The sequence below is a fragment of the Haliotis rubra genome, unplaced genomic scaffold (genome assembly GCF_003918875.1).
Source record: "Haliotis rubra isolate DU_JTF1 unplaced genomic scaffold, ASM391887v1 Scf457, whole genome shotgun sequence".
NCBI classification, from domain to species: domain Eukaryota; kingdom Metazoa; phylum Mollusca; class Gastropoda; order Lepetellida; family Haliotidae; genus Haliotis; species Haliotis rubra.
Window position 1 is genome coordinate 450,047 of NW_025767143.1, and position 23,713 is coordinate 473,759.

At 43.1% G+C, this 23,713-nt stretch overlaps 1 protein-coding gene across 1 annotated transcript; it reads left to right on the forward strand.

Moving 5' to 3' along the window:
• Nucleotides 1-11,230: 11,230 nt before the first annotated feature.
• Nucleotides 11,231-21,674, forward strand: LOC124290103 (tight junction protein ZO-1-like). Its single transcript, XM_046726789.1, has 6 exons — nt 11,231-11,411; nt 13,799-14,138; nt 15,648-15,748; nt 17,918-18,028; nt 18,303-18,446; nt 21,425-21,674. Exons 1-6 carry the CDS (start codon nt 11,231-11,233, stop codon nt 21,526-21,528), a joined length of 981 nt encoding a protein of 326 aa, XP_046582745.1. The 3' UTR covers nt 21,529-21,674.
• Nucleotides 21,675-23,713: the final 2,039 nt, after the last annotated feature.

Consider the following 23,713-nt stretch of genomic DNA (forward strand, 5'->3'; position numbering starts at 1 on the left):
TGACATTAGGGATCATGTCAGTGTCTGTGAAATCTGTCTGATTTGGGGATTATGTAACAGTGGACGTCTGTCTGACATTAGGGATCATGTCAACAATGAAATCTGGTCTGACATTAGGGATCATGTCACAATGAAATCTGGTCTGATTTGGGGATTATGTAACAGTGAAGTCTGTCTGACGTTAGGGATCATGTAACAGCTAAATCTGTCTGACATTAGGGATCATGTCACAGTGAAGTCTATCTGACATTAGGGATCATGTAATGAACAGGAAATCTGTGACATTAGGGATCATGTCACAATGAAATCTGTCTGATTTGGGGATTATGTAACAGTGAAGTCTGTCTGACATTAGGGATCATGTCACAAATGAAATCTGTCTGATTTGGGGATTATGTAACAGTGAAGTCTGTCTGACATTAGGGATCATGTCACAAATGAAATCTGTCTGATTTGGGGATTATGTAACAGTGAAGTCTGTCTGACATTAGGGATCATGTAACACAATGAAATCTGTCTGATTTGGGATTATGTAACAGTGAACGCCTATCTGACATTAGGATCATGTAACAGTGAAGTCTGTCTGACATTAGGGATCATGTCACAAATGAAATCTGTCTGATTAGGGATTATGTAACAGTGAATCTGACATTAGGGATCATGTCACAAATGATCTGTCTGATTGGGGATTATGTCACAATGAAGTCTGTCTGACATTAGGGATCATGTCACAATGAAATCTGTCTGATTTGGGGGATTATGTAACAGTGAAGTCTGACATTAGGGATCATGTCACAGTTAAGTCGTCTGACATTAGGGATCATGTAACAGTTAAATCTGTCTGACATTAGGGATCATGTCACAGTTAAGTCGTCTGACATTAGGGATCATGTAACAGTTAAATCTGTCTGACATTAGGGATCATGTCACAGTGAAATCTGTCTGATTTGGGGGATTATATCACAGTGAAGTCTGTCTGACATTAGGGATCATGTCACAGTCAAGTCTGTCTTACATTAGGGATCATGTAACAGTGAAGTCTGTCTGACATAAGGGATCTTGTCACAGTGAAGTCTGTCTGACATTAGGGATCATGTAACAGTGAAGTCTGTCTGACATTAGGGATCATGTCACAGTAAAGTCGTCTGACGTTAGGGATCATGTAACAGTTAAATCTGTCTAACATTAGGGATCATGTCACAGTGAAATCTGTCTGATTTGGGGGATTATATCACAGTGAAGTCTGTCTGACATTAGGGATCATGTCACAGTCAAGTCTGTCTTACATTAGGGATCATGTAACAGTGAAGTCTGTCTGACATAAGGGATCTTGTCACAGTGAAGTCTGTCTGACATTAGGGATCATGTCACAGTGAAGTCTGTCTGACATTAGGGATCATGTAACAGTGAAGTCTCTCTGACACAGTGACTGTCTGTACCACGAAGTGACTGGTTGTTGTAGGAAAGACGAGGGTCCCGGGTCCCCCCAGGGACGGATGGAGTCACACACCCTCCCCCACCAGAAGAGGAAGGAACCCCCTCCAGTACCGGCCAAGACCTTCAACATGAAGGACCGGGGCATTGAGCCGGACGAACAAAAGATCCGCAACTATGAGAACTCTAACAGGTGAGAGAAACACACACCATCAAGTGAGATGGCAGATGGCAGGTGCTTGTTATGCTTGACTGTTGTTGTAACCAAGCAGTTGTATGAGGTACAGAGACTGACACAAGCAATGTGGTGCAGTATCCAAGGATTGTCATTTTGTAAATTGGTATGTCAAACAGCTTGTAGTCATCAACAAAATCATTCCTATATCAAAATCATATAACTCACATATCTGACTGTGTCATCTAACTCTGACTGTAGCATCTATCTGACTGTAGCACTCGACTCTGTAGCATCTGACTCTGTAGCATCTGACTCTGATTGTAGCATCTGTCTCTGACTGTAGCATCCTACTCTGACTGTAGCATCCGACTCTGTAGCATCTGTATCTGTAACATCTGACTCTGTAGCATCTGTATCTGTAACATCTGACTGTAGCATCTGTATCTGTAACATCTGACTGACTGTAGCATATGTATCTGTAACATCTGACTGACTGTAGCATCTGTATCTGTAACATCTGACTGACTGTAGCATCTGACTCTGTAACATCTGACTCTCACTGTAGCATCTGTCTCTGACTGTAGCATCCGACTCTGTAACATCTGACTGACTGTAGTATCCGACTCTGACTGTAGCATCTGTATCTGTAACATCTGACTCTGTCTGTAGCACCTGTATCTGTTACATCTGACTCTGACTGTAGCATATGTCTCCGACTGTAGCATCCGACTCTGTAACATCTGTCTCTGACTGTAGCATCTGACTCTGACTGTCATCTGACTCTGACTGTCATCTGACTCTGTGTTACTACAGGCACTACAACTACAGTGAAGTGAACATCCCCCAGCAGAGAGGAGGTAGTGAGCGCTACCCAGAACAAGACCAGTATGCCCCCATAGACCCCAGACAAGACACACCCTACGAGTACGTCGCTATCCGAAATCACTCTGCCCCGGCCCGGGATCTGCGGCATCGCTCCGACAACCACCTCGACAGGATGGACAACCATCTCGACAGGGTGCATCCCGATCACTACAGCAACAGACAGAGGGAACAATCATATGACCACGCAAAGGCTTTCGCTAATCAGATGTACATGGACCATCGAGAAATTGAGAGGTTACGTGCTGCAAAGCATGGTGGGAAGGCCCCTGGTGGTGAGCGGGAACACTACACGTCGCCGGACACACGACCAAGGTGAGGCCGTGCTGCTGTGGTGATAGGCTATGTGTGACTCACTCACTCACTCAACACTGGGAGCCTAGATTCTCATTCTGGAATATAATTTTAGAATGTAAAATTGTAAATATTTTCAAGACTTTATAGAGGAATGTAATTCCCTGTTGATGCTGACGCTGGTGTGAGTTTCCCCCGAGCTGACTCGATCCTGTTGTGCTACACACAGGGAGACAAGCTGCCGGGGTCCCTCCACACCAGATGTTGCAGCAGTCCCAGTGCTATAGACTGTTGAAGTATTGTTACTGTTATAACTTATATACCTGCACGGACTCATGGTACACTGTGTAGATATGTGTACGTCAGTGTTACACACTGTACATGTGTGTACGTCAGTGTCACACACTGTAAATGTGTGTACGTCAGTGTCACACACTGTAAATGTGTGTACGTCAGGTTACTCTCTGTATGTAGACTGATCAATATGGCTGATATTACTCACTACAATATGGCATTTATTTGTTGTTATTTCTATTTCTGATATATCAGTGGGTGGACAGGGGTCTGACGTTCCAAGGGGAGATACTCTCTGCCACAACCTTAGGCTAGGTGACACACCCACTCCGAGGCTAGGTGACACACCCACTCCGAGGCTAGGTGACACACCCTCTCCGAGGCTAGGTGACAGCTCCACTCCGGGGCTCGGTGACACACCCACTCCGAGGCTAGGTGACACACCCACTCCGAGGCTAGGTGACACACCCACTCCGAGGCTCGGTGACACACCCACTCGGGGCTCGGTGACACACCTACTGTCGGTGACACACCACTCGAGGCTGGGTGGGACACCTACTGTCTCATACCAAGGCTTTAGGACATGCCCACACCCCCCATCCAAGGGACATGCCCACCCCTACACCCCCAGCCAAGGGACATGCACACCCCTACACCCCCAGCCAAGGAACATGTTCACCCCCACCAAAATAGATGGAATCACCCACATCTACTGCCACACACCTAGGCTAGGGGACCCTTGTCTCAGTAGCAGAACATTGAGGTTGATAGTTGAGTTGATGGCTAACGTCACACTGCCAAATAACATGTCATACTCAAGATCAGTGCTTCACATATAACATCAACATCATACTAACATCAGATCTCATTGACCACCACACCTGTCCAGTATATATTTAACATCCCATTATCATCCCACTGACATCTACATGTATACACACGTCTATCATTCCCGTAGTTCCGTATACAGCTCCACACATCCCTGTACTCATCGGCATCAAGGACCTCCTGCCCTCTCACACACACCGTCACCGTGACAACACTGAAACCTAGTTGCCAGGGTGACAAGTGTTGTTGTATGTGCTAGCTGCATGACGATAGTGCTTGATGTATAGATACCATTGTCCAGACTAACACCGTGTACAGGCTACAGGTTTGTGACAAGACATGGCCTGGATGCATGTGGGATGTAAACCAGATTGTACATAACGTTACATAACACTCACCAGTGCATGTACAAGCGGACTGTTTATAATATTGTATACAACACTGACTAGTAATTGTTCAAGGGGATTGTACATACGATTATGTGTATGTGTTAAACTGACCGGTGCTTGTAGATTGGCTAGAATGTTCAAACCTGACTCGAATTCAGCATTTTACATCATTCTGCCATAATATTATCTTCCCAGGGGGACTAGTTGGTATTTCAGTATAGTATTTCAGTTTACAGGACAAAGTCTATCTGTGTGTTCTGTTGTGATTGACATTAATAACAGCCTGTCATTTAAGTTTTGGAACATAGACGACTGTTTTTAGACCCAACTTGTTCCACATTAACCATGTTAGTTGGTCACTAAAGCTCTTGTTGGCGTGTGCTTGTTCAGGGCTCAGTGTTAACACTCATTAACCATGTCTCCGGCATCTCATTTATGTTTGAATAACCTTGTGTATTTATTGTCATGTACAGATGTAGGTTCCAGCTGATATTATCACCTCGCATGTCACATATATACTCCACATGCATGACCAGAAATAAAGCTCCGATCTGACTCCAGCATGTTTGTCATTTGTCTGCCGAGCCGTGCATGGATTGTTGTACATAGTGCCCCTAGCTGTCAGACCCGCCTGGGGAAGTGCCTTTCTTTTCTTATCCTGTTTATAGATTCTTAATCTTTTATTTTGTTAATGAATTGCTTTTTCTGTTTCTTAACATAATCTTGACCAAAACTCCCCGTAAGACAACATGCTGGGCAGATTGTGTGCTGTGGTAGTGAGCGTCTCACTCACTCACACGGCAGGTGACAGCGTGGACACATCACGACACTCGCTGTTGCTGCTTCAGCGTGGACACATCACGACACTCGCTGTTGCTGCTTCAGCGTGGACACATCACGACACTCGCTGTTGCTGCTTCAGCGTGGACACATCACGACACTCGCTGTTGCTGCTTCAGCGTGGACACATCACGACACTCGCTGTTGCTGCTTCAGCAGGAGCAAGGCAGGGTTAAGCCGAGCATGAAGCAAGCAGAACTAAAGCATGGCTTAGTCTTCGTATAGAGCATCTCTAGAAACAGAATAGCATGGCTTAGTCTTCGTATAGAGCATCTCTAGAGACAGAATAGCATGACAGCGTACAGCATGAGCATAACTTGCCTTCAACAGTCCAGCAAGATATGTTTACAGCGTGTCCTAGGTGTTGGTATAGTCTGCCTGAAGCTGTCGGCATCACACAGGCTGGAGTACCACACATCATTACATGATGAAGTATTGTATGACCAGAGTAGCAGCCTAGTTGGAATTACGGTAACTCATTACACATGGGGATGTATTGGTGAACTAAGTAAAGCACTTCAGCAGGAAGTATCCCTGAAAAAAATGATTAATGAAGCAAGGTTAATTAGTTTAAGCAGTATTTGTTTGACTGAAGGGAAGCATTCCGTAATTAGTACAGTAATGGATTTTTAGGATGGAGTATTACTTAAGCAAAGGTTATGTAGTCCTTTGGAGGAAGTATTAGTTAAGCATGCATGGAGTAGTTCAGAAAAGGAAGTATTAGTTAAGCAAAGGTTAAGCAGGCCTTAAGATGAAATATTAGTTATCCAGGACCCCGCACCACAAAGCGATCGTAGCGTTAAGATGTCAATAATTCCCATACTTTACAATAGGTTTATGCCACAGCACAAGAATGCTTTATGGCATGGGGGCCAGAAATAATGCATTTCTTAATAAAATGTGCTAGCTAAGCAAAGAAAAGTTAGCAGAACAGTCCTTAAGAAGAGTGTAAGGCAAATGTACATCAGTCCTGAAGAAGTATTGGTTAAACGAAAGTAAAGCAATTCTTAAGTATCAGTTTACCAGAAATAAAGTAGTTCTTAAGTATCAATTTACCAGAAATAAAGCAATTCTTAAGTATCAGTTTACCAGAAATAAAGCAATTCTTAAGTATCAGTTTACCAGAAATAAAGTAGTTCTTAAGTATCAGTTTACCAGAAATAAAGTAGTTCTTAAGTATCAGTTTACCAGAAATAAAGTAGTTCTTAAGTATCAATTTACCAGAAATAAAGCAATTCTTAAGTATCAGTTTACCAGAAATAAAGCAATTCTTAAGTATCAGTTTACCAGAAATAAAGTAGTTCTTAAGTATCAGTTTACCAGAAATAAAGTAGTTCTTAAGTATCAGTTTACCAGAAATAAAGTAGTTCTTAAGTATCACTTTGCCAGAAATAAAGTAGTTCTTAAGTATCAATTTACCAGAAATAAAGCAATTCTTAAGTATCAGTTTACCAGAAATAAAGCAATTCTTAAGTATCAGTTAACCAGAAATAAAGTAGTTCTTAAGTATCAGTTTACCAGAAATAAAGTAGTTCTTAAGTATCAGTTTACCAGAAATAAAGTAGTTCTTAAGTATCAATTTACCAGAAATAAAGTAGTTCTTAAGTATCTTTACCAGAAATAAAGCAATTCTTAAGTATCAGTTTACCAGAAATAAAGTAGTTCTTAAGTATCAGTTTACCAGAAATAAAGTAGTTCTTAAGTATCAGTTTACCAGAAATAAAGTAGTTCTTAAGTATCACTTTGCCAGAAATAAAGTAAGAGGAAGTATAAGTTAAATAAAGGCAAAGCAGTCCTAAAGAAGAAATATTAGTTAAGCAAAAGTAAAGTTGATGAAGAGAAGAATGAGTTACCAGTGACTTATGCAGCAGGGGGTAGCGGGGCAGCTGGGGAGTAGGGCAGTGGGTAGTGGGGCAGCAGGGGGTGGGGTAGCTGGGCAGTGGGGTGGCGGGGCAGCTGGGGAGTAGGGCAGTGGGAGTTGGGTAGCTGGGCAGTGGCGTGGGGGGCAGTGGGGCAGCAGGGGTGGGTGGGGGTTTAGCCGGGGTGTAAGTACATCAGGTGATCAGGACACCCAGTCTTACAGAGACTTAGATTCATCATTATTCAGGTGGATACTGTGGACAATATCATCAAGGCACATCCACTGACATGTCTCGCTAAACATATACGATAGTTTCATTCAAGAAAACATACAACTTTATGGATGACAAATTCTGAATTATTGGGCATAAATGGTTAGATGGAGATATCATGCTGGATAACTATTCAAAGACATGCATCAAACAGTAAGGAACTAGATTGTATCCATGAAGTTGTAAGTTTCTTGATTTACTCCCCAGCCTCTCGACAGACAATCATATAGTTATAGTTCACTGCAGGCATTCCCTCACCAGCCTGCACGGTTAGTCTGTCTCACAGTCCCTCACCAGCCTGCACGGTTAGTCTGTCTCACATTCCCTCACCAGCCTGCACGGTTAGACTGTCTCACATTCCCTCACCAGCCTGCACGGTTAGTCTGTCTCACATTCCCTCACCAGCCTGCAGGGTTAGTCTGTCTCACATTCCCTCCCCAGCCTGCACGGTTAGTCTGTCTCACATTCCCTCTCCAGCCTGCATGGTTAGTCTGTCTCACATTCCCTCACCAGCCTGCAGGGTTAGTCTGTCTCACAGTCCCTTAGTCTGTCTCACAGTCCCTCACCAGCCTGCAGGGTTAGTCTGTCTCACAGTCCCTTAGTCTGTCTCACAGTCCCTCACCAGCCTGCACGGTTAGTCTGTCTCACAGTCCCTTAGTCTGTCTCACAGTCCCTCACCAGCCTGCACGGTTAGTCTGTCTCACATTCCCTCACCAGCCTGCACGGTTAGTCTGTCTCACAGTCCCTTAGTCTATGTCACAGTCCCTCACCATCCTGCACGGTTAGTCTGTCTCACAGTCCCTTAGTCTGTCTCACAGTCCCTCACCAGCCTGCACGGTTAGTCTGTCTCACAGTCCCTCACCAGCCTGCACGGTTAGTCTGTCTCACAGTCTTGGAACCACATTGTGTTCACTTCCGCCAGCTCTTTCCGAAATGCCAAGCTCTAGAGGAGGCATTTGTGTGTATGGGAATTCTATCTGAAATATTAGTATACTGCGCTGACAATACACTCACTAGACACTGTTCACCTCCACTAACAACATTCAAATGACACAGACATTGTTATCTACTTCTACACAGCACAGACCAGATGAGAAATAGGTAGATCCGTCAGAGAGAGCCACTCCATGCTGCCATGCACAGACACATTTGGGGGAATTCTTTGCCTGGGGCGTGGACTCACATCACCATGTTCACCTCCCTACAGCACGAACACAATAAACTAACACACCGCAGTGAATACTGCTTCCTTCTCCCCAGTAAACTAACACACCGCAGTGAATCCTGCTTCCTTCTCCCCAGTAAACTAACACACCGCAGTGAATCCTGCTTCCTTCTCCCCAATAAACTAACACACCCACTTCGAATCCTGCTACATTCTTATCTACAGCTTTTGGCTGGTTTATAGTGATCCAAAGGATATTTAAACTGACTTAAACCGTTTAGTATCTGACGTCACAGAGCTTCAGAAGAATCCATTGCAATGTGTGTGTATCATGTGACAGTGTTTGACTTTCAGGACAGATGAGGAGGAACTAGAAGAAAGATCATTACAAAATACTCGTATACGAGCTAAGTCCGAGCCTGGTTTAGCGGACCTAGCCAATCCCAGCACCAAGTCCCAGAAACATATAAGCTGGGCTCTGGACAGTAGAAAGGAGAACTTTGAGTCCTACAAGCGACTCATCACCCCGGGCTTCTACGGCTCGCGGAGATCCATCTCCAGCTCCCACGAGCTACTCCAGGGGTAACTTGCTACTACGGGGGCAGGGCACACGAAACTATAACCAGGCCATCTATATGTTCAGTCAGGAGACGCAACAGAATACTTTCGTAGATATACACATTTCTGGCAGGGACCAGACCTCAGCTCGAACTTTTAAAAAGTCTATCTTCTTAACTTGCTGTACCAGAGTTGAATATGGCTGTTAATTAATCTGACACTAAATCCTGTTATTGGACAAGGCTACACCCTACATGTATTCTGTTGCTCTCTTGAACTGCAGCAAGGTCTGATGCTGTTGAATGCTCTGCTGTCTTGGCGGAACGTTGAGCAGTGAAGACTGTCTGCTGTATCTATAGCCACTATTGCATACCTGCTTACATGCTGGTCTTGTCTCATCTGCACTGACTGCACACCGCAGCGGCAACATCTTCAACACCGTGGTGCAGGTTTGACCTTGACCTTACTGCTATATACACTGCTTCCTTCTCACTGCTTTGTACAGTTTCACGTGACCACTAATGTATGTGGTGGGTCACTGTGAACTTCTGGTCTGATGGTGAGCGCTCACCTTGCCTAATTTACATATTTGATTAGCACATCAGAAGAAAGTATGGTTTAGTGGGCATGATGATTACAATGCTGTCGTCTCCAGATTCATGTTTTGTGGATCTGGTAATTCAAAGTTCACTCAATTATTGAGCTCTTCTGGTCTGAGGATTATCTAGGTCTTTGGTATGAGCAAGATATGAGGATTATTTAGCTCTTCTGTTCTAAGGATTATATATCTCTTTGGTCTCATGAGTATGTAGATGTTTGATCTGAAGATATTAGCTATTCTTGTCTGAGGCATATCTAACTCTTCTTGTCTGAGGCATATCTAACTCTTCTGATCTGAAGATTGTATAGCTCTTTGGTATTAGGATTATTTAGCTCTTCTGGTCCAAGGATTATATAGCTCTTCTGATGTGAAGATTATCTAGCTCTTCTGGTCTGAGGATTATTTAGCTCTTCTGGTCCAAGGATTATATAGCTCTTCTGATGTGAAGATTATCTAGCTCTTCTGGTCTGAGGATTGTTTAGCTCTTCTGGTCCAAGAATTATTTCCCTTTTCTTAATCTTATGAGAGGATTATCTAGCTCTTCTGGTCCAACGATTATATGGCTCTTCTGATCTGAGGATTATGTATCTGTTTTGGTGTGAGCATTATATAGCTCTTCTTGTATGAGGATTATCAACCTATTCTTGTGAGAGGATTATCTAGCTCTTCTGGTCTGACGATTATTTCACCTTGTCTGATGATTGTACAGCTGTCTTCACCGAGTATTGCGTATCTCACCTGGAAGCACCTGTATTTTGTGTCGGGTGGTGAAAGCAGTTTTGCATTTCATCAACTGAATATGTAGATAGGTGGAAAAATCTGAAAGTAAAAGAAGATATGAAAGTTTGTTGAAATTTGTTCCTGACATAAAACTTGAATATAATTTATGGCTGTGTTGTGGCACTGAATGTTTAAGGCTGTAATATGACATGAAGGACTTTTGTCAATATAAACTGACCGATGGCTAGGAAGGACAGAGCAGCCGTGTATATCCTGGCATGATGTACAGGCCGATATATACATATATACTACAACTATACAGTGTAGAGATGTAGCCATGTACTAACATCCAAGCATGCAGGTGTAGAGGTAGACAGCGATCTCATCCACCAGTAGCCTGCAGGTCAACCCTGTACTGTTGTATACAGCTGTTGTATACAGCTGTTGTATACAGCTCTGTGTTATCTAATCTCTTGACTTCAGTACTTTGCTGTAACTGTAAACACAATGACGCGGTTTCATCAGCTGGTGATGCCCAGCATCAAATTCTTCTTCTGAAAGTGGCAGCAGAGTTATTTTTCTAATTTGTATTTTGAAGAATTATCTCCCTTTATTATTGAAAGATGTTCCCCTTTTCATTAAAGGATTGTCTTCTTTGTTGGAAATTGATTGCTTCCTGTTGCTATAAGAGCATAACCTATGCCTATTGTTACCTACCTTTATATATACAAACAGGGATTGCGTCGGTTTTCATAGCATACTGCCCCAGTGTTAAACATTGCCTTGTTCCAGGATTGAGCCAATATTTTAAGATGGATTACCCCCCTTGATTTTAGATGGATTGCCTCCCCTTATTATAGATTGCATGGCCTTTTAATTGGATTGCCTCCCCTTGTTGTAGATGGATTGTTATATATGTTACTGATATACTCCACAGAGATAGAAGTCAGGAGAAGCCCCTACCCCCACCACCACCTGCTCCCCCCGAGCAGCGGAGCAGCGCCTTCGAGACGTACCGCAAACCAACAACCTCATCTCCTCCAAGCCCCAGCAAACCTGCCGCCAACATGGCGAGGATCATCTCCGAGAGCGTCAAGTGAGTTGGGAGGGATGGCTGCAGACTTTCTGTTTGAGTAGAGCTGTGTCTCCCTGTGTCTGCTTAGTTTGTTCTACTGATATTCAACACAGGAGTTTACCCAATCGGTTTCAACTGATAGACCCAAATGTTTTTGATGCTTTTCATTTTCATCTGTTCCTTCATTTCCTGTTATTGTATTTATCTATAGTCACCCAACCAGTGATGTGAGCATCAACCATTCCTTGATGTGATGTGAGCATCAACCTGTAGCATCCCTTGTATTTATCTATAGTCACCCAACCAGTGATGTGAGCATCAACCTGTAGCATCCCTTGTATTTATCTATAGTCACCCAACCAGTGATGTGGGCATCAACCTGTAGCATCCCTTGTATTTATCTTGTATTTATCTATAGTCACCCAACCAGTGATGTGAGCATCAACCTGTAGCATCCCTTGTATTTATCTATAGTCACCCAACCAGTGATGTGAGCATCAACCTGTAGCATCCCTTGTATTTATCTATAGTCACCCAACCAGTGATGTGAGCATCAACCTGTAGCATTCCTTGTATTTATCTATAGTCAACCAGTGATGTGAGGCATCAACCTGTAGCATCCCTTGTATTTATCTATAGTCACCCAACCAGTGATGTGAGCATCAACCTGTAGCATCCTTGTATTTATCTATAGTCACCCAACCAGTGATGTGAGCATCAACCTGTAGCATCCCTTGTATTTATCTATAGTGACCCAACCAGTGATGTGAGCATCAACCTGTAGCATCATCCTTGTATTTATCTATAGTCACCCAACCAGTGATGTGAGCATCAACCTGTAGCATCCCTTGTATTTATCTATAGTCACCCAACCAGTGATGTGAGCATCAACCTGTAGCATCCCTTGTATTTATCTATAGTCACCCGAGCATCAACCTGTAGCATCCCTTGTATTTATCTATAGTCCCAACCAGTGATGTGAGCATCAACCTGTAGCATCCCTTGTATTTATCTATAGTCACCCAACCAGTGATGTGAGCATCAACCTGTAGCATCCCTTGTATTTATCTATAGTCACCCAACCAGTGATGTGAGCATCAACCTGTAGCATCCCTTGTATTTATCTATAGTCACCCAACCAGTGATGTGAGCATCAACCTGTAGCATCCCTTGTATTTATCTATAGTCACCCAACCAGTGATGTGGGCATCAACCTGTAGCATCCCTTGTATTTATCTATAGTCACCCAACCAGTGATGTGAGCATCAACCTGTAGCATCCCTTGTATTTATCTATAGTCACCCAACCAGTGATGTGAGCATCAACCTGTAGCATCCCTTGTATTTATCTATAGTCACCCAACCAGTGATGTGAGCATCAACCTGTAGCATCCCTTGTATTTATCTATAGTCACCCAACCAGTGATGTGAGCATCAACCTGTAGCATCCCTTGTATTTATCTATAGTCACCCAACCAGTGATGTGAGCATCAACCTGTAGCATCCCTTGTATTTATCTATAGTCACCCAACCAGTGATGTGAGCATCAACCTGTAGCATCCCTTGTATTTATCTATAGTCACCCAACCAGTGATGTGGGCATCAACCTGTAGCATCCCTTGTATTTATCTATGTCGCAACCAGTGATGTGAGGCATCAACCTGTAGCATCCCTTGTATTTATCTATAGTCCCCAACCAGTGATGTGAGCATCAACCTGTAGCATCCCTTGTATTTATCTATAGTCACCCAGCCAGTGATGTGAGCATCAACCTGTAGCATCCCTTGTATTTATCTATAGTCACCCAACCAGTGATGTGAGCATCAACCTGTAGCATCCCTTGTATTTATCTATAGTCACCCAACCAGTGATGTGAGCATCAACCTGTAGCATCCCTTGTATTTATCTATAGTCACCCAACCAGTGATGTGGGCATCAACCTGTAGCATCCCTTGTATTTATCTATAGTCACCCAACCAGTGATGTGAGCATCAACCTGTAGCATCCCTTAAGTAATGTATTATTGTAAGTGATGACATTGTTTTGCTTTGCTTTGACAGATAGTTTCTATTTGTTTTCAATGATTGTTGTAACTGTTGAATTGTGTAAAGATATTGCAACAGAAGTATTCTGTCAGGCAACTGACATACTAGCAGTGAAGTCATAACTCAAGCTGTAACTTTAGCATCTGTTTCTACAACTAACCTGGTGTGATTCTCAGCTTGCTACTAACCTGCCCTGTCAGATTACCATGGTTACCAGGCTTGCTAGTGCTCTGTATCAGGTCGCTGTGTATCGCTAGGGGTAAGCTTGTGGATCTCTCTCAGGTTGCTAGGGATCATGAGCTTGCCATGTTTGCCATCTCTCATGTACTTACTCTGTGTTTCTTTCTTCTCTACTCTGCTTCAGGAAGGGACCCACTACCCGACCTCCCCTCCCTCTCTCCCCCCTCCTCCTCCTCCCCCTCCTCTACTTCCTCAAACAACACCCCCACCATCAAACAACCCCCTCCACCACTCCCTCCCCCTCCAAACTTCAACTCTTACAATGGGAAAGCTGCTGATAACAACAAACACCAAAGCGAGGCTAAGGATAATCAGAATGAGGCTAAGGGCAATGGGAATGAGGCTAGAGATATTGAGAGTGAGGCTAGTGTGAATGAAAGCGAGGCTAACTCAGATAAGTCAGGTGACACGGATGGTGGTGGTACGTCGGACAGCGTTTCCACCCCGGAAACGGTAATATTGGGGTAAGACACTCACTCACTCTCACTCACTCAACAAATCTCTTGAAGCACATGCGTAGCTAGAACCACTTATCTATGGCCAGGAAATATTAAATACCTCCTTACCATTTAGATTGTCACGTCTGTAGTTAAACATGACCTCGACATGTGCTAGAAGTGACCTTGACATGACCTAGGCATGGCCTGGATATGAGGTAGTAGTGTGCAACACCACGTGCAACTATAGTAGTGTGCAACTAGTGTCTAACAGAGCCACCGTGTGTATATTGATGGTAGTGTGCAACAGTGTTTTCAACAATGGTAGTCTGTAACTGTGTGTAACAGTGCAACATTGTGTTAGCTACAATGGACTGTTAAAGTGCAACATTACATTAGCTACAATAGCCTGTAACAGTGCAACATTGTGTTAGCTACAAAAGCCTGTAACAATGCAACATTGTGTTAGCTACAATAGCCTGTAACAGTGCAACATTGTGTTAGCTACAATAGACTGTAAAAGTGCAACATTACATTAGCTACAATAGCCTGTAACAGTGCAACATTGTGTTAGCTACAAAAGCCTGTAACAATGCAACATTGTGTTAGCTACAATAGCCTGTAGCAGTGCAATACTGTGTCAGCTATAATAGCCTGTAACAGTGCAACATTGTGTTAGCTACAATAGCATGTAGCAGTGCAACATTGTGTTAGCTACAAAAGCCTGTAACAATGCAACATTGTGTTAGCTACAATAGCCTGTAACAGTGCAATACTGTGTTAGCTACAATAGCCTGTAGCAGTGCAACATTGTGTTAGCTACAATAGCATGTATCAGTGCAACATTGTGTTAGCTTCCATAGCCTGTAACAATGCAACATTGTGTTAGCTACAATAGCCTGTAGCAGTGCAACATTGTGTTAGCTACAATAGCATGTAGCAGTGCAACATTGTGTTAGCTTCCATAGCCTGTAACAGTGCAACATTGTGTTAGCTACAATAGCCTGTAGCAGTGCAACATTGTGTTAGCTTCAATAGCATGTAACAGTGCAACATTGTGTTAGCTACAATAGCCTGTAGCAGTTCAACATTGTGTTAGCCGCAATAGCCTGTAACAGTGCAACATTGTGTCCACAACAGTGCAACATTGTGTTAGCTACAGTAGCCTGTAGCAGTGCAAGATTGTGTCAGCTACAATAGCCTGTAGCAGTGCAACTTTGTGTTAGCAACAATAGACTGTGACAGTTCAACATTGTGTCAGCTACAATAGCCTGTAGCAGTGCAACATTGTGTTAGCTACAATAGACTGTGACAGTTCAACATTGTGTCAGCTACAATAGCCTGTAGCAGTGCAACATTGTGTTAGCAACAATAGCCTGTAGCAGTGCAACATTGTGTTAGCTACAATAGACTGTGACAGTTCAACATTGTGTTAGCTATAATAGCCTGTACAAGTGCCAAAATCTGTTAGTTCCAGTCCTGTGTAATGTGTGACATTCAGATTGTTTCTGATTCTGTGGCGGACTCTGTTTTCAGAAGTGACTTCCACCAAGACGTAGATGAGAGGCACACAGTTGTGGCCACGGCGCGGGGAGTCTTTGATGCTGACGCGGGGGTCCTGGAGTCCAGGGAAACAGGTATACAGTCTTCACATTGTCCACACATGGCCTCTCCCTTCCCTCCAACATGTCCACACATGTCCTCTACCTTCCCTCCAACATGTCCACACATGTCCTCTCCCTTCCCTCCAACATGTCCACACATGGCCTCTCCCTTCCCTCCAACATGTCCACACATGTCCTCTCCCTTCCCTCCAACATGTCCACACATGTCCTCTACCTTCCACCACCAACATGTCACACATGTCCTCTCCCTTCCCTCCATGTGTCCACACATGACCTCTCCTTCCCTCCAACATGTCACACATGGCCTCTCCCTTCCTCCAACATGTCCACACATGGCCTCTCCTTCCCCTCCTCCAACATGTCACACATGACCTCTCCCTTTCCACCAACATGTCCACACATGACCTCTCCTTCCCACCAACATATCCACATGTCCACACATGTCCACTCCCTTCTCTCCCTTCATGTCCAACATGTCCTCTCCCACCTCCAACATCTCCCTTCTCCTCCAACATGTCCACATGTCCTCTCCCTTCCCTCCAACATGTCCACACATGTCCACACTGACCTCCCTTCCCTCCAACATGTCCACATGGCATCTCCTCTCCTCCTTCCATGTCCAACATGTCCCACATGGCCTCTCCCTTCCCTCCCAACATGTCCCACATGGCCTCTCCCAACATTCCCACCATGGCATCTTCCTTCCTCCAACATGTCCACATGGCCTCTCCCCTTCCCTATCAACATGTCCCACACATGGCCTCTCCCTTCCCTCCAACATGTCCACACATGGCCTCTCCCTTCCCCAACATGTCCACACACATAACCTCTCCCTTCCTCCAACATCCACACATGTCCCTCTCCCTTCCCTCCAACATGTCCACACATGGCCTCTCCCTTCCCTCCAACATGTCCACACATGGCCTCTCCTTCCCACCACATGTCCACACATGACCTCTCCCTTCCCTCCAACATGTCCACACATGACCTCTCCCTTCCCTCCAACATGTCCACACATGTCACACCTCTCCCTTCCTCCAACATGTCCACACATGACCTCTCCCTTTCCTCCAACATGTCCACACATGTCCTCTCCCTTCTCCAACATGCCCCACACATGACCTCTCCCTTCCCTCCAACATGTCCACACATGACCTCTCCCTTCCCTCCAACATGTCCACATGTCCTCTCCCTTCCCTCCAACATGTCCACACATGACCTCTCCCTTCCCTCCAACATGTCCACACATGACCTCTCCCTTCACACCAACATGTCCACACATGTCCTCTCCCTTCCCTCCAACATGTCCACACATGACCTCTCCCTTCACACCAACATGTCCACACATGGCCTCTCCCTTCACACCAACATGTCCACACATGACCTCTCCCTTCCCTCCAACATGTCCACACATGTCCTCTCCCTTCCCTCCAACATGTCCACACATGACCTCTCCCTTCCCTCCAACATGTCCACACATGACCTCTCCCTTCCCTCCAACATGTCCACACATGTCCTCTCCCATTCCCTCCAACATGTCCAATCCCCACATGGGCACAATGTGTGAAGCCCATTTGTGGTGTCCCCCGCCGTGATGTTGCAGAAATATTGCTAAAAGCGGCGTAAAACCAAACTCAGTGAGTCAGTCAGTCAGTCAGTCCAACATGTCCACACATGTCCTCTCCCATTCCCTCCAACATGTCCACACATGGCCTCTCCCTTCCCTCCAACATGTCCACACATGGCCTCTCCCTTCCCTCCAACATGTCCACACATGGCCTCTCCCTTCCCTCCAACATGTCCACACATGTCCTCTCCCTTCCCTCCAACATGTCCACACATGACCTCTCCCTTCCCACCAACATGTCCACACATGACTTTTCATGAATGAAAAACCATATTTCTTGAGACAGGCTTCCAATTTCTGATAGTTTGAACATAGCTTATCAATCTACAACCTACACATGAACTGTGGTATGTTATATATTCATTGGTTCTTTTATATGTGCTTCTTCTTTTCTTTTCTTGGTTCTCTCTTTCCAGATTCAATCACATTCTCAAACAGGTTTAAACATGGTTTAAATTCATATGTTACATCCTTAAATACAATGCATTCTTTTCATCCTCAAACACATTTGGCCACATTGTGAGTATACTGATGTTTTCACTTGTCTGCCACAGGTGTGAGTATTGTGATACCCAAAGGAGCAATTCATGAAGGCATTAAACAGGAGATCTACTTCAAGGTGTGTCGAGACAACAGCATACTGCCGCCCCTGGACAAAGACAAAGGTAAATACACTGATATCCTGTGTATGTAGAACGCGGTTAGCCCGGTGTTTTTCGGTATTCAGCTTACTACACAATGTAGTCACCAGCTATCTCTGCTGGTCCAAAGAGGCGACATTCTGGAAGTGTCTTCATATCCCACTGATGCTCGCTCACAAGATTACTTGTCTGATCGGGCGGTGGGGTAGCCTAATGGTTAAATCCTTCACTCGTCATGCTTACTCACTCACTCACTCACTCACCTGCTGTGTATTAGACTGTTCCTGTTACCCTTCAGGCGAGACTCTCCTCAGCCCCTTGGTCATGTGCGGGCCTCACGGACTCAAGTTCAACACCCCTGTGGAGCTGAGACTCCCCCACTGTGCCTCCGTCAACCCAGAGAGTTGGTCCTTCGCTCTCAAGTCCAGCGACTCACCTTCAGGTCAGTATCTCATCCTCATCTCAACATGTTTGTTGAAAGTGTTGCTGCCTCAATGTGTTTTCTATCTGAACATGTTTGTTGAAAGTGTTGCTGCCTCAATGTGTTTTCTATCTCAACTTGTTTGTTGAAATTGTTGCTGGCTCAATGTGTTTCTATCTCAACATGTTTGTTGAAAGTGTTGCTGGGTGAATGTGTTTTCTATCTCAACATGTTTGTTGAAAGTGTTGCTGCCCCAATGTGTTTTCTATCTCAACTTGTTCGTTGAAAGTGTTGCTGGCTCAATGTGTTTTCTATCTGAACATGTTTGTTGAAAGTGTTGCTGGGTCAATATTTTTTCTATCTCAACTTGTTTGTTGAAAGTGTTGCTGGCTCAATGTGTTTTCTATCTCAACATGTTTGTTGAAAGTGTTGCTGGGTGAATGTGTTTTCTATCTCAACATGTTTGTTGAAAGTGTTGCTGGCTCAATGTGTTTTCTATCTCAACATGTTTGTTGAAAGTGTTGCTGACTCAACGTGTTTTCTATCTCAACTTGTTTGTTGAAAGTGTTGCTGGCTCAATGTGTTTTCTATCTCAACATGTTTGTTGAAAGTGTTGCTGGCTCAATGTGTTTTCTATCTCAACATGTTTGTTGAAAGTGTTGCTGCCTCAATGTGTTTTCTATCTCAACATGTTTGTTGAAAGTGTTGCTGGCTCAATGTGTTTTCTATCTCAACATGTTTGTTGAAAGTGTTGCTGCCTCAATGTGTTTTCTATCTGAACATGTTTGTTGAAAGTGTTGCTGGGTGAATGTGTTTTCTATCTCAACATGTTTGTTGAAAGTGTTGCTGGCTCAATGTGTTTTCTATCTCAACATGTTTGTTGAAAGTGTTGCTGGCTCAATGTGTTTTCTATCTCAACATGTTTGTTGAAAGTGTTGCTGGCTCAATGTGTTTTCTATCTCAACATGTTTGTTGAAAGTGTTGCTGGGTGAATGTGTTTTCTATCTCAACATGTTTGTTGAAAGTGTTGCTGGCTCAATGTGTTTTCTATCTCAACATGTTTGTTGAAAGTGTTGCTGGCTCAATGTGTTTTCTATCTCAACATGTTTGTTGAAAGTGTTGCTGGCTCAACGTGTTTTCTATCTGAACATGTTTGTTGAAAGTGTTGCTGGCTCAATGTGTTTTCTATCTCAACATGTTTGTTGAAAGTGTTGCTGGCTCAATGTGTTTTCTATCTCAACATGTTTGTTGAAAGTGTTGCTGGGTGAATGTGTTTTCTATCTCAACATGTTTGTTGAAAGTGTTGCTGGGTGAATGTGTTTTCTATCTCAACATGTTTGTTGAAAGTGTTGCTGGGTGAATGTGTTTTCTATCTCAACATGTTTGTTGAAAGTGTTGCTGCCTCAATGTGTTTTCTATCTCAACATGTTTGTTGAAAGTGTTGCTGCCTCAATGTGTTTTCTATCTGAACATGTTTGTTGAAAGTGTTGCTGGGTGAATGTGTTTTCTATCTCAACATGTTTGTTGAAAGTGTTGCTGGCTCAATGTGTTTTCTATCTCAACATGTTTGTTGAAAGTGTTGCTGGCTCAATGTGTTTTCTATCTCAACATGTTTGTTGAAAGTGTTGCTGCCTCAATGTGTTTTCTATCTGAACATGTTTGTTGAAAGTGTTGCTGGGTGAATGTGTTTTCTATCTCAACATGTTTGTTGAAAGTGTTGCTGGCTCAATGTGTTTTCTATCTCAACATGTTTGTTGAAAGTGTTGCTGGCTCAATGTGTTTTCTATCTCAACATGTTTGTTGAAAGTGTTGCTGGGTGAATGTGTTTTCTATCTCAACATGTTTGTTGAAAGTGTTGCTGGGTGAATGTGTTTTCTATCTCAACATGTTTGTTGAAAGTGTTGCTGGCTCAATGTGTTTTCTATCTCAACATGTTTGTTGAAAGTGTTGCTGGCTCAATGTGTTTTCTATCTCAACATGTTTGTTGAAAGTGTTGCTGGCTCAACGTGTTTTCTATCTGAACATGTTTGTTGAAAGTGTTGCTGGCTCAATGTGTTTTCTATCTCAACATGTTTGTTGAAAGTGTTGCTGTCTCAATGTGTTTTCTATCTCAACATGTTTGTTGAAAGTGTTGCTGGGTGAATGTGTTTTCTATCTCAACATGTTTGTTGAAAGTGTTGCTGGGTGAATGTGTTTTCTATCTCAACATGTTTGTTGAAAGTGTTGCTGGGTCAATGTGTTTTCTATCTCAACATGTTTGTTGAAAGTGTTGCTGGCTCAATGTGTTTTCTATCTCAACATGTTTGTTGAAAGTGTTGCTCGGTCAATGTGTTTTCTATCTGAACATGTTTGTTGAAAGTGTTGCTGGGTCAATGTGTTTTCTATCTCGACATGTTTGTTGAAAGTGTTGCTGGCTAAAATTGTTTTTCTCAACTATTGCTTAATGTCAAAGAGTTGTTTATTTCAGTTTTGTTTATTCTGAAAGTGTTGTTGATGTTAGAGTGATGTTTAATCTAAAAGTCCTGTTTTAAATAAACGCCAAGTCCTGTTTGTTTCCTCAAATCATCGCATATTTTAAGCATATCTCAAAATATTATATATTTTAAAGATCTTTTTGTACTTTAAAGTGTTGTGTCTCAAATTATTTAAATATATTGAATATCCCATGTATTATTTCTCTTAAAATGTTGTTTCTATCAAAGAGTGTTGTTTATCTCAAAATGTTGTGGTTGAATCTTAAAGTGTTATTTGAATGTTCAAAGTCCTGTTTTAACCTGTTGCTTATGTCAGAGTCATGTTTTAAGCAAACGTCTTAAAGTCCTATTTGTTTTCTCAAAGCATTGCATATTTTTATTGAAGCCCAAGATGTTGTATATTTCAAAGATATTTTTGTATTTCAAAGTGTTGTATCTCAAATAATTTATATATAATTGTGTATCCCAGGTATTATCTCTCTTAAAATGTTGTTCAAAGCAAGCATTGTTTATCTGATGTTTCAGGTCAGCCGACCAAGTGGCAGAACATGTCACTGGCGGGCATGGAGGGCGTCACGCAGGGCCACGTCAGCAAGAACAGCGTATCAGTACTTGTAGACCACTTCTGACAGATCAAGCCATCAAACAGCATTCTCACTTGACTGCCAACAGCAGAAAACTGTGTCTCATGCTATAGTGCTCTCATGGATTCAGTCTCTACAGAAACAGTGGACCAGTGTGTCTGAAGACACGTTATAGCTTGTGTGTCTGTGGACAAACAGTGGACACTGGGACATCAAACAGTGGACACTTGGCATCAAACAAGTGGAGATCTGTACCATTCACTGGGTGCTCCAGTGGTTTCTGAATACCATGTTGAAACAGAAAACATTTCTTGATGACCGACACATGCTGCTCTAGTATATCTGTCTACAGATGCATTCACTCAAAACTGGTGCCATGATGGACACCTGAGTCTCCTTATCGTGGCAGATGTTGTGAACAAAGTGTTTGCCAACCGGAGAATCAGAGCAAGGTCTGTGATAGATCTGACCACAGACAATATCTGACCATCCGTCAGTCAAACTACGAAGATTAGAGACCAGCGGCATTATCGAAACCTTCGTAGCCCTAAGAATTCTTAACTTTGATCAGAGCCGAAGTGTTTAGAATGAGCTTAAGAAGTTCATAGGGCTATGAACATTTCGAGAATAACTAGCCAGGCTTGTCACAGGCCACGAGCTGTGGTCTGAGAGTTGTGACAAGCCAAGACACTTGGTCTGAGAGACAGACAATGTGTCATTAACGACAGAGGTCGCCTGCTCAGATATCCTGTTCTGGTGTTGAAGACATTATATCAGGTGTGAGAAACGTCTACCTTGAGACAACCTGTAACTGTTGTACTGAGAGACAATGGCAACAACCTCAGTGTTTTATATCAAAAGCATTTTCTAGCTGTTTTCACTATATTGACCTATACATAGATACGTATATATTTAGTCCAGCCCCGTTATGTGATGTTCAGCTGTGTTGTTTGTTGTTATCATCCCAAGGTTGTGCACAGTGTTGTCAGTGAGGAACAACACTGTTGTTGGTTGTCCGATCCCCAGATCATGTGCTACATGTCAGTATTATTGTTGTTCAAACCGTGTCACGCCATCTCTCGCCCTTGTTCACTGTCTCCCTACAAAATAGGACTTGCATTTATTTTGAGTCGTGATTCACACACTTGCAAACATTCTGTGTATCTAAGGCAGGGTTTCCAATCAGCAGAGCTACAGATAACTGTTTGGGTCATTGAGTTATGTACTCGCTTGTGTTCATCTCAATTGGGTATCATAATTTTCCTTTGAGTAACCAAATAAATTGTACTCAAACTCAATTGGGTATTTTGCCATTTCCATTAATTTTAAAAATGTAATGAAGTTTAAATGTTAGAGTTTATTATTTGTATTTGACCTGTAACATGAGAAACTATAAGAAAGACTGCAAGTCGCCAAGTTCATGTCCTGAAATAGAACCTCTCAGTACACCTCAGTTATTTTATCTATCCACCGGTACGCAAGCTAAGATTTGACATTTCCATGTGTACGCATGCAAGATCACATTTTTTTAGTATTTACCAAAACTCAAGCATACTTGTCCGCATTTGACTTAATAGGAATTGAGTTTTCACATAAATATTGCCTAATGTACACAGATACGCAGCTTATCTGTACGTCTGAATCAGGTTGACATGATTTAGTCTGCTGTGTCGGGCAGGTCATGAATTTGAGCGAGAGATGCGCGTTTTATACTTTATGTCTGTTTAGTGCTAGCTTGATGCTGAAAATCAAAACACGAACTGTCAATGCTGACTGGTGTGGAATCTCTCTACTGTACATAGCCCTTCTCTGTATTTACACTGTAGACTGCACTCGTAGTCTGCTCCTGAACACCAGGAGTTCATGTTTTACATTCTCCATGTATTCACTGTAGCCAGAACTGTAGTTTTAGTCAAGAAGTTCATCATCCGTTCTGAACATGTCAATATCATGATTTTCTTATATCAGCATTGAGGCCTCATTAGTGGTCAGTGTGTCCAGTAGACCCCTGATCTGAACATGTCAGTCAATATTTATCGTAGCATACACATCAGAAATTAGACTGGGGTCCAAGCATTTACTGATGTCAGCATAAACAGCCATCATGTCTGCCAACAACTTTCCACCTCTCCCATCCCTCAATACACAGTCACTGTCATCTGTCATCTGTCAGTAGCATTGTTTCTCTAGAAGTAGATCAGCAGTGAATTTATCTGCGTATCTGTACAAG